We start from the raw sequence: 12,532 nt of genomic DNA on the forward strand, positions 1-12,532 counted from the left end.
TGATGATTGATGATGATGATTGATGACATGGGGTCATACTGTAACTGAATGTTCACTGAGGCATGCCTTTAGTCTGGATACAACAATTTTGGAAATAATATCAGAATTCAGTTGGTGAAGGTTCATAAATAAATCAACAACAAATAGTTTCCTCATCTCTGATATTGTTTGTCAGCGTTTAAATCGTTGCCATGCAAATGACAAGCAAAATATCATCAGTCACGTGACCGGACCGGTTATAGCAGAGGCAGTAGCTTTCGCTGGTGGTCATTAAATTAAACTCTGGTTAGGATCCACCGAGCGAGCGCCTGTCCAAATGGAGGAGCGTCTACAGCGGACCGGTTGCCTTCGGAAATCTTTTGAGAGAATACATCTTTTTCATTGGACCTCCTCTCTCCTGATGTAAGGATCTACTTTTTGAAAGGACTAGTTTAACTTCCACCCCTTCGCAGCACCCGCGTTATCGCACCGATACCCCTCTGATGTCCGCCCGGTAGCAGCAACAACCGCAGCTTCCCCAGAGCCCCATCGCGTGCCACTTGCCAATGCAAACCAAGCGTAAGTGGGGAGAAGCGCTCCGTGGGTAAGGATTTTTACATTTTATAGCCTATTATTTCATGTCTGCGTAATCTAGGTTATTATTCATCACCATAATTCCTATATAATTACCTATTCAGGCGTCCAATGTAGGCTAATGAGCACGGGGAGCATCTGAGCGAGATTTATTGAGAAGTTCTGGAGTAGTTCATGCCCAAGCAGATTTAAATGTATATCTATGAGTGATGGTGAAACATAATTTCATCAACATTTATAATTCAATAACGTTAATAAACATTAATATTAATAAACATTAATAAACATGTAATACCTTCCTATGAACGAAGTGTTTTGGACATCTGTGTTGATATCTGTTAATAGCAAAGTGCAATACATCGATACATCAGATCCCCAAAGTATTGGCTGACGTCATGGAGATAAGAGATAATCAGAAGAGAAGAGATACTGTTTTAACCAGTACTTCCCGTTTGTTTGTTCATAAAACAGGTTCAGGACATTTCTACTGTCCAGGACATGAAGGCCTACAGATAGATGCAAATAGGCTACTGTTGGCTCTAGTTTAAAACACATTTCCTTATTCAGAATGACTTCGTTCATAGGAAGGTATTACATGTTTATTAATGAACCATCACTTTAGGGGTGATCCTACGTCTGATCCTACCACTGTGCTTAACAAATCTAAGTATTTTTACCACAGACAAGCCCCCCCCCCCCCCACCCCCACCCCACAGCCTGTCCTACAGCCTGCCATATTCCTATGGAGAAATCTAGTTGATAGAACCAGTATGATATACTACTATACAGTTCCTGCTTCCAGTCTGTAGTGAAAGACTACTATACAGTTCCTGCTTCCAGTCTGTAGTGGGGGCAAATGAGAGATGGAGGTCACATCCCAAATGGTACCCTATTCCCTATGAAGTGCACTACGTTTGACCAGAACCCCATAGAGAACTGGTCAGAAATAGTGCACTATATAGGGAATAGGGTGCCATTTGGGACGTATCCAGAGTTTCCTCCTACTACACAGCATCCTCACCCTCCCAGCCTCTGGAACCTTCCTCCAGCACTGCTCAGCGCTGAAGAGAGCACCTGACCTCTAACCTTTAACCCCAGGGGAAGGACATTTTTAAGCCATATTAAAACAGTAGAAGTTGTGTAACTGCTTGGCCGAATTCCACCGCAGCTCTAAATTCCTAAGGCAGAAATCTTAGTCCCTTGTGCACACAACCCCCCCTCCCTCTCCCCTCCCCCAGCTCCAGTCTGGTGGCTAAAAATACGATACAGGGCTCGCCGGGTCTGGGTTGGAGAATGTTTCCCAGCCGCTGTGACTGACGGTCCAGACATCCGGTCACATTCAGAAGGGCTCTGATCTCTCTGGTCACTGCAGCAGATCTACAGGTCTCTCTGGTCACTGCAGCAGAACTACAGGTCTCTCTGGTCGCTGCAGCAGAACTACAGGTCTCTCTGGTCGCTGCAGCAGAACTACAGATCTCTCTGGTCACTGCAGAAGAACTACAGGTCTCTCTGGTCACTGCAGCAGAACTACAGGTCTCTCTGATCTCTCTGGTCACTGCAGCAGAACTACAGGTCTCTCTGGTCACTGCAGCAGAACTACAGATCTCTCTGATCTCTCTGGTCACTGCAGCAGATCTACAGATCTCTCTGGTCACTGCAGCAGAACTACAGGTCTCTCTGGTCACTGCAGAATAGCTACATGTCTCTCTGGTCACTGCAGCAGAACTACAAGTCTCTCTGGTCACTGCAGCAGAACTACAGGTCTCTCTGGTCACTGCAGAAGAACTACAGGTCTCTCTGGTCACTGCAGCAGAACTACAGGTCTCTCTGATCTCTCTGGTCACTGCAGCAGAACTACAGGTCTCTCTGGTCACTGCAGCAGAACTACAGGTCTCTCTGATCTCTCTGGTCACTGCAGCAGAACTACAGGTCTCTCTGATCTCTCTGGTCACTGCAGCAGAACTACAGGTCTCTCTGGTCACTGCAGCAGAACTACAGATCTCTCTGATCTCTCTGGTCACTGCAGTAGAACTACAGGTCTCTCTGATCACTGCAGCAGAACTACAAGTCTCTCTGGTCACTGCAGCAGAACTACAGGTCTCTCTGGTCACTGCAGAAGAACTACAGGTCTCTCTGGTCACTGCAGCAGAACTACAGATCTCTCTGGTCTCTCTGGTCACTGCAGCAGAACTAAAGGTCTCTGGTCGCTGCAGCAGAACTACAGGTCTCTCTGGTCGCTGCAGCAGAACTACAGGTCTCTCTGGTCACTGCAGCAGAACTACAGGTCTCTCTGGTCACTGCAGCAGAACTACAGGACTCTCTGGTCACTGCAGCAGAACTACAGATCTCTCTGATCTCTATGGTCACTGCAGCAGAACTACAGGTCTCTCTGGTCACTGCAGCAGAACTACAGGTCTCTCTGATATCTCTGGTCACTGCAGCAGAACTACAAGTCTCTCTGGTCACTGCAGCAGAACTACAGGTCTCTCTGGTCACTGCAGCAGATCTTTAGATCTCTCTGATCTCTCTGGTCACTGCAGCAGAACTACAGATCTCTCTGATCTCTCTGGTCACTGCAGCAGAACTACAGGTCTCTCTGGTCACTGCAGCAGAACTACAGGTCTCTCTGGTCACTGCAGCAGAACTACAGGTCTCTATGGTCACTGCAGCAGAACTACAGGTCTCTCTGATCTCTATGGTCACTGCAGCAGAACTACAGATCTCTCTGGTCACTGCAGCAGAACTACAGGTCTCTCTGGTCACTGCAGCAGAACTACAGATCTCTCTGGTCACTGCAGCAGAACTACAGGTCTCTCTGGTCACTGCAGCAGAACTACAGGTCTATCTGGTCACTGCAGCAGAACTACAGATCTCTCTGGTCACTGCAGCAGATCTACAGGTCTCTCTGGTCGCTGCAGCAGAACTACAGGTCTCTCTGGTCACTGCAGCAGAACTACAGGTCTCTCTGATCTCTCTGGTCACTGCAGCAGAACTACAGATCTCTCTGGTCACTGCAGCAGAACTACAGATCTCTCTGGTCACTGCAGCAGATCTACAGGTCTCTCTGGTCACTGCAGCAGAACTACAGGTCTCTGGTCACTGCAGCAGAACTACAGATGTCTCTCTGGTCACTGCAGCAGAACTACAGGTATCTCTGATCTCTCTGGTCACTGCAGCAGAACTACAGATCTCTCTGGTCACTGCAGCAGAACTACAGATCTCTCTGGTCACTGCAGCAGATCTACAGGTCTCTCAGGTCACTGCAGCAGAACTACAGGTCTCTGGTCACTGCAGCAGAACTACAGATGTCTCTCTGGTCACTGCAGCATAACTACAGATCTCTCTGATCTCTCTGGTCACTGCAGCAGAACTAAAGGTCTCTCTGGTCACTGCAGCCGAACTACAGGTCTCTCTGGTCACTGCAGCAGAACTACAGGTCTTTCTGGTCACTGTAGCCGAACTACAGGTCTCCCTGGTCACTGCAACAGAACTACAGTTCTCTCTGGTCACTGCAGCAGAACTACAGGTCTCTCTGGTCACTGCAGCAGAACTACAGGACTCTCTGGTCTCTCTGGTCACTGCAGCAGAACTACAGATCTCTCTGGTCTATCTGGTCACTGCAGCAGAACTACAGGTCTCTCTGGTCACTGCAGCAGAACTACAGGTCTCTCTGGTCACTGCAGCAGAACTACAGGTCTCTCTGGTCACTGCAGCAGAACTACAGATCTCTCTGGTCTCTCTGGTCACTGCAGCAGAACTACAGGTCTCTCTGGTCACTGCAGCAGAACTACAGGTCTCTCTGGTCACTGCAGCAGAACTACAGGTCTCTCTGGTCACTGCAGCAGAACTACAGATGTCTCTGGTCGCTGCAGCAGAACTACAGGTCTCTCTGGTCACTGCAGCAGAACTACAGATCTCTCTGGTCTCTCTGGTCACTGCAGCAGAACTACAGGTCTCTCTGGTCACTGCAGCCAAACTACAGGTCTCTCTGGTCACTGCAGCAGAACTACAGGTGTCTCTGGTCGCTGCAGCAGAACTACAGGTCTCTGGTCACTGCAGCAGAACTACAGATGTCTCTGATCTCTCTGGTCACTGCAGCAGAACTACAGGTCTCTCTGGTCACTGCAGCAGAACTACAGGTCTCTCTGGTCACTGCAGCAGAACTACAGGTCTCTCTGGTCACTGCAGCAGAACTACAGATCTCTCTGGTCTCTCTGGTCACTGCAGCAGAACTAAAGGTCTCTGGTCGCTGCAGCAGAACTACAGGTCTCTCTGGTCACTGCAGCAGAACTACAGGTCTCTCTGGTCACTGCAGCAGAACTAAAGGTCTCTGGTCGCTGCAGCAGAACTACAGGTCTCTCTGGTCGCTGCAGCAGAACTACAGGTCTCTCTGGTCACTGCAGCAGAACTACAGATCTCTCTGATCTCTCTGGTCACTGCAGCAGAACTACAGATCTCTCTGATCTCTCTGGTCACTGCAGCAGAACTACAGGTCTCTCTGGTCACTGCAGCAGAACTACAGGTCTCTCTGATCTCTCTGGTCACTGCAGCAGAACTACAGATCTCTGGTCGCTGCAGCAGAACTACAGGTCTCTCTGGTCACTGCAGCAGAACTACAGATCTCTGGTCACTGCAGCAGAACTACAGGTCTCTGGTCACTGCAGCAGAACTACAGGTCTCTGGTCACTGCAGCAGAACTACAGGTCTCTCTGGTCACTGCAACAGAACTACATTGTCTATAGACTGCATGACTAGTATAAGAAATAGCATCATCATATAAATAAACACTAAAATCATCTGTAACAGTGAGAGAAGGGTCTGTTTTATCAGCTGAAAGACCCTTGATGTATTACTGACTCACCACATCTCACCTGTCTAGGTATTACTGACTCACCACATCTCACCTGTCTAGGTATTACTGACTCACCACATCTCACCTGTCTAGGTATTACTGACTCACCACATCTCACCTGTCTAGGTATTACTGACTCACCACATCTCACCTGTCTAGGTATTACTGACTCACCACATCTCACCTGTCTAGGTATTACTGACTCACCACATCTCACCTGTCTAGGTATTACTGACTCACCACATCTCACCTGTCTAGGTATTACTGACTCACCACATCTCACCTGTCTAGGTATTACTGACTCACCACATCTCACCTGTCTAGGTTTTACTGACTCACCACATCTCACCTGTCTAGGTGTTACTGACTCACCACATCTCACCTGTCTATGAATTACTGACTCACCACATCTCACCTGTCTAGGTGTTACTGACTCACCACATCTCACCTGTCTAGGTATTACTGACTCACCACATCTCACCTGTCTAGGTATTACTGACTCACCACATCTCACCTGTCTAGGTATTACTGACTCACCACATCTCACCTGTCTAGGTATTACTGACTCACATCTCACCTGTCTAGGTATTTAGTGACATCACACTTCACCCCTACCTATATGTACAAATTACCTCAACTAACCTGTATCCCGCACACTGACTGGGTACCGGTACCCCCTGTATATAGCCTCCACACTGACTCGGTACCGGTACCCTCTGTATATAGCCTCCACACTGACTCGGTACCGGTACCCTCTGTATATAGCCTCCACACTGACTCGGTACTGGTACCCTCTGTATATAGCCTCCACACTGACTCGGTACTGGTACCCTCTGTATATAGTCTCCACATTGACTCTGTACCGGTACCCCCTGTATATAGCCTCCACACTGACTCTGTACCGGTACCCCCTGTATATAGCCTCCACACTGACTCTGTACCGGTACCTCCTGTATATAGCCTCCACACTGACTCTGTGCCAGTACCCCCTGTATATAGCCTCCACACTGACTCTGTACCGGTACCCCCTGTATATAGCCTCCACACTGACTCTGTACCGGTACCCCCTGTATATAGCCTCCACACTGACTCTGTGCCAGTACCCCCTGTATATAGCCTCCACACTGACTCTGTACCGGTACCCCCTGTATATAGCCTCCACACTGACTCTGTGCCAGTACCCCCTGTATATAGCCTCCACACTGACTCTGTACCGGTACCCCCTGTATATAGCCTCCACACTGACTCTGTACCGGTACCCCCTGTATATAGCCTCCACACTGACTCTGTGCCAGTACCCCCTGTATATAGCCTCCACACTGACTCTGTACCGGTACCCCCTGTATATAGCCTCCACACTGACTCTGTACCGGTACCCCCTGTATATAGCCTCCACATTGACTCTGTACCGGTACCCCCTGTATATAGCCTCCACATTGACTCTGTACCGGTACCCCCTGTATATAGCCTCCACATTGACTCTGTACCGGTACCCCCTGTATATAACCTCCACATTGACTCTGTACCGGTACCCCCTGTATATAGCCTCCACATTGACTCTGTACCGGTACCCCCTGTATATAGCCTCCACATTGACTCTGTACCGGTACCCCCTGTATATAGCCTCCACATTGACTCTGTACCGGTACCCTCTGTATATAGCCTCCACATTGACTCTGTACCGGTACCCCCTGTATATAGCCTCCACATTGACTCTGTACCGGTACCCCCTGTATATAGCCTCCACATGGACTCTGTACCAGTACCCCCTGTATATAGCCTCCACACTGACTCTGTACCGGTACCCCCTGTATATAGCCTCCACATTGACTCTGTACCGGTACCCCCTGTATGTAGCCTCCACATTGACTCTGTACCGGTACCCTCTGTATATAGCCTCCACATTGACTCTGTACCGTAATACCCTGTATATAGCCTCCACATTGACTCTGTACCGGTACCCCCTTTATATAGCCTCCACACTGACTCTGTACCGGTACCCTCTGTATATAGCCTCCACATTGACTCTGTACCGGTACCCCCTGTATATAGCCTCCACATTGACTCTGTACCGTAATACCCTGTATATAGCCTCCACATTGACTCTGTACCGGTACCCCCTGTATATAGCCTCCACATTGACTCTGTACCGGTACCCTCTGTATATAGCCTCCACATTGACTCTGTACCGGTACCCCCTGTATATAGCCTCCACATTGACTCTGTACCGGTACCCCCTGTATATAGCCTCCACATTGACTCTGTACCGGTACCCCCTGTATATAGCCTCCACATTGACTCTGTACCGGTACCCCCTGTATATAGCCTCCACATTGACTCTGTACCGGTACCCCCTGTATATAGCCTCCACATTGACTCTGTACCGGTACCCCCTGTATATAGCCTCCACATTGACTCTGTACCGGTACCCTCTGTATATAGCCTCCACATTGACTCTGTACCGGTACCCCCTGTATATAGTCTCCACATTGACTCTGTACCGGTACCCCCTGTATATAGCCTCCACATTGACTCTGTACCGGTACCCCCTGTATATAGCCTCCACATTGACTCTGTACCGGTACCCCCTGTATATAGCCTCCACATTGACTCTGTACCAGTACCCCCTGTATATAGCCTCCACACTGACTCTGTACCGGTACCCCCTGTATATAGCCTCCACATTGACTCTGTACCAGTACCCCCTGTATATAGCCTCCACATTGACTCTGTACCGGTACCCCCTGTATATAGCCTCCACATTGACTCTGTACCGGTACCCCCTGTATATAGCCTCCACATTGACTCTGTACCGGTACCCTCTGTATATAGCCTCCACATTGACTCTGTACCGGTACCCTCTGTATATAGCCTCCACATTGACTCTGTACCGGTACCCCCTGTATATAGCCTCCACATTGACTCTGTACCGGTACCCTCTGTATATAGCCTCCACACTGACTCTGTACCGGTACCCCCTGTATATAGCCTCCACACTGACTCTGTACCAGTACCCCCTGTATATAGCCTCCACATTGACTCTGTACCGGTACCCCCTGTATATAGCCTCCACATTGACTCTGTACCGGTACCCTCTGTATATAGCCTCCACACTGACTCTGTACCGGTACCCCCTGTATATAGCCTCCACATTGACTCTGTACCGGTACCCCCTGTATATAGCCTCCACATTGACTCTGTACCGGTACCCTCTGTATATAGCCTCCACACTGACTCTGTACCGGTACCCCCTGTATATAGCCTCCACATTGACTCTGTACCGGTACCCTCTGTATATAGCCTCCACATTGACTCTGTACCGGTACCCTCTGTATATAGCCTCCACATTGACTCTGTACCGGTACCCCCTGTATATAGCCTCCACATTGACTCTGTACCAGTACTCCCTGTATATAGCCTCCACATTGACTCTGTACCAGTACCCCCTGTATATAGCCTCCACATTGACTCTGTACCGGTACCCCCTGTATATAGCCTCCACATTGACTCAGTAATGGTACCCCCTGTATATAGCCTCCACATTGACTCTGTACCGGTACCCTCTGTATATAGCCTCCACATTGACTCAGTAATGGTACCCCCGGTATATAGCCTCCACATTGACTCTGTACCGGTACCCCCTGTATATAGCCTCCACATTGACTCAGTAATGGTACCCCCTGTATATAGCCTCCACATTGACTCTGTACCGGTACCCTCTGTATATAGCCTCCACATTGACTCTGTACCGGTACCCCCTGTATATAGCCTCCACATTGACTCTGTACCGGTACCCCCTGTATATAGCCTCCACATTGACTCTGTACCGGTACCCCCTGTATATAGCCTCCACATTGACTCTGTACCGGTACCCTCTGTATATAGCCTCCACATTGACTGTACCATAACACCCTGTATATAGCCTCCACATTGACTCTGTACCGGTACCCCCTGTATATAGCCTCAACATTGACTGTACCATAACACCCTGTATATAGCCTCCACATTGACTCTGTACCGGTACCCCCTGTATAAAGCCTCGTTGTTGTTATGTTATTGTGTTACTTTTGATTATTTTGATTTGGTAAATATTTTCTTAACTCTTCTTGAACTGCATGGTTGGTTAAGGGCTTGTCAGTAAGCATTTCACGGTAAGGTCTACCTACACATGTGACAAATAAAGTTAGATTTTATCTCACCTGTCTAGGTATTTAGTGACATCACATCTCACCTGTCCTCTCCTTCTCTCCTCTTCTAGGTCTCCCTCCTCTATGGCCTCTTTTCCCTCCATCCCATCCCCCCTTCCCCTCCTCTCCCTCTTCCTCCTCCTCTCCATCCCTCCAGTGGCTCCTATCCAGCCCCAATGGCCCCTGCAACGCGTCCCTGTGGTCTTACCCCAGGTGACAGAGGACCGACCCGCCCCTCACTTCCAGGCTGACGCCCGATTGGACGTCGCCTCCCCATGTGACCCAGAATGTCACAAGAAGGCTCTTCCCCCCAGCTACTGGGACCTGCGTAGCATCCTGTCATACGAGACACTCCATAGCAACAGTCGCCTCACGGAAACCGCCGTGGGGATCTACGGGTACACTGCCCGCACCCAGACCACGCCGGCACTGCCTTCCCGACGCAAACGTCAGATCTTTGGCCATGACGGGCGTTTCAGCATTGTAGGGCAAGACTTCCTGTTGAACTACCCATTCTCTGCAGCGGTCAAGCTGTCCACCGGGTGTTCCGGAACACTGGTGGGCGACCGGCACGTTCTGACCGCCGCCCACTGCGTCCACGACGGGAAGAACTACGTGAAGGGGGCGCAAAAGCTCCGGGTGGGTTTCCTGAAGCCAAAGCAGCGTGACTCTCCCAATCCGGCCTCTGCCACCAATGCATCAAACACCCATCCATCACCCCCAGATAAGATGAAGTTCCAGTGGATTCGTGCCAAGCGCACCCACGTGCCCAAAGGCTGGATCAAGGGCAACGGCAACGACATCGGAATGAACTACGACTACGCCTTGTTAGAGCTCAAGAAGGCCCACAAACGACGCCACATGAAGCTGGGCGTCTCCCCGCCGGCGAAGCAGCTGCCCGGGCGCAGGGTCCAATTCTCCGGCTATGACAACGACCGGCCGGGCCAGCTGGTCTACCGGTTCTGCCGGGCTGGAGAGGAGACGCCAGACCTGCTCTACCAGCACTGTGACGCCCAGCCCGGGGCCAGCGGCTCGGGGATCTACGCTCGTATGTGGGACCGGAGGAGGCGGCGCTGGGAGAGGAAGGTGATCGGGGTGTTCTCAGGGCACCAGTGGGTGGATCGAGACGGGGCGTCGCAAGAGTTTAACGTGGCGGTGAGGGTGACGCCTCTGAAATACGCCCAGATCTGCTACTGGATCAAAGGAAACTATGTAGACTGCCGAGAAGGATGAAGAAGAGGTGGACATGTCATGCACATACTGTACACACACACACACACACAGAGGATTGATGGAGGACAAAGGGGGTCTTCACTTCCCTTGCTGAGGAAGTTTACAAGTGGACATGTCGTTCATACACATGCAGAACACACTTCATCATGCATTAATACTGTTTCATTACTAATACATACCATCGTTCTGCATGCAGAGACATCCCACCCAACACACAACTAGAACGACTCACATTTACATCCAGGAAGTCCTACTGTACATACATACATCCTCACTAACCCTTTCCGTCGTACATTAAATCAAATGTAAAACATGTATTCGTGCCCTTCTTACTGCATGATCAACACTGTGCTTTGAAACACAACTGAAAGGTGTTATGACTGAGCTTCAGAAGATGGCTTTGACCAGGGACTCCCTGTACTTCAGAAGATGGCTTTGACCAGGGACTCCCTGTACTTCAGAAGATGGCTTAGACCAGGGACTCCCTGTACTTCAGAAGATGGCTTTGACCAGGGACTCCCTGTACTTCAGAAGAGGGCTTTGACCAGGGACTCCCTGGACCAGCCATGTTATGACTGAGCTTTAGAAGATGGCTTTGACCAGGGACTCCCTGGACCAGCATGTCATGACTGAGCTTCAGAAGATGGCTTTGACCAGGGACTCCCTGGACCAGCGTGTTATGACTGAGCTTCAGAAGATGGCTTTGACCAGGGACTCCCTGTACTTCAGAAGATGGCTTTGACCAGGGACTCCCTGTACTTCAGAAGATGGCTTAGACCAGGGACTCCCTGGACCAGCATGTTATGACTGAGCTTTAGAAGACGGCTTAGACCAGGGACTCCCTGTACTTCAGAAGATGGCTTAGACCAGGGACTCCCTGGACCAGCATGTTATGACTGAGCTTTAGAAGATGGCTTAGACCAGGGACTCCCTGTACTTCAGAAGATGGCTTAGACCAGGGACTCCCTGTACTTCAGAAGATGGCTTAGACCAGGGACTCCCTGTACTTCAGAAGATGGCTTAGACCAGGGACTCCCTGTACTTCAGAAGATGGCTTTGACCAGGGACTCCCTGGACCAGCGTGTTATGATGGTGAAGAGAACATTTAATGCACTGAAAGAAAGGATGAAATAGGAGGAACAAGAAGATGTGTAAGAGATTGGTGGAGAGCCAGATGCAGTTTCACTGCTAATTCTATAGATTGTCAGAGCTCTGTTGGGACAACTTTTTTTTTCTGTTATTGCCAATGAATGTAACCCTGTCATCAACCAAAGGTGCTACCCTGCTCTTAAAAAAATGTCAACTCAAGGTATAGACTGTCACAGTACAAACGGTTGGTGTTTCAAATGGACCCAAGTCAAATATCCATAGCTCCCTCTGCTGGGCCAAATACAACACTACAGGCCACTTTGATGACAGCAGAGTGTTGACTCTGGAACACTGACCCTCAACTACTCATGATATGCACTTTGTCAAACCTTATGGGTGAGCTATTTTTCTGTTTCAAAAACAACTGTGCAGCACTATATCTATATATATCAACTTTATAATGCTTTGGAATAAAATGCATAATGTGGTTTTGTGGTTTCATCTCTTATCTACACGGTGTCATGGACAAACAGAAACATTTCACAAATGGGTCTTTGTGGTTTTATCTCTTATCGACACGGTGTCATGGACAAACAGA

At 49.5% G+C, this 12,532-nt stretch overlaps 1 protein-coding gene across 1 annotated transcript; it reads left to right on the top strand.

The window, feature by feature from the left end:
* Positions 1–243: 243 nt before the first annotated feature.
* On the top strand, positions 244–12,422 carry LOC118965217 (serine protease 23-like). The gene is made up of 2 exons (XM_036982128.1): positions 244–583; positions 9,684–12,422. The coding sequence occupies exons 1-2, from the start codon at positions 546–548 to the stop codon at positions 10,843–10,845; spliced, it is 1,200 nt and encodes a 399-aa protein (XP_036838023.1). The 5' UTR covers positions 244–545; the 3' UTR covers positions 10,846–12,422.
* The last annotated feature ends 110 nt before the right edge of the window (positions 12,423–12,532 follow it).

Source organism: Oncorhynchus mykiss, chromosome 7, assembly GCF_013265735.2.
Source record: "Oncorhynchus mykiss isolate Arlee chromosome 7, USDA_OmykA_1.1, whole genome shotgun sequence".
NCBI classification, from domain to species: Eukaryota; Metazoa; Chordata; class Actinopteri; order Salmoniformes; family Salmonidae; genus Oncorhynchus; species Oncorhynchus mykiss.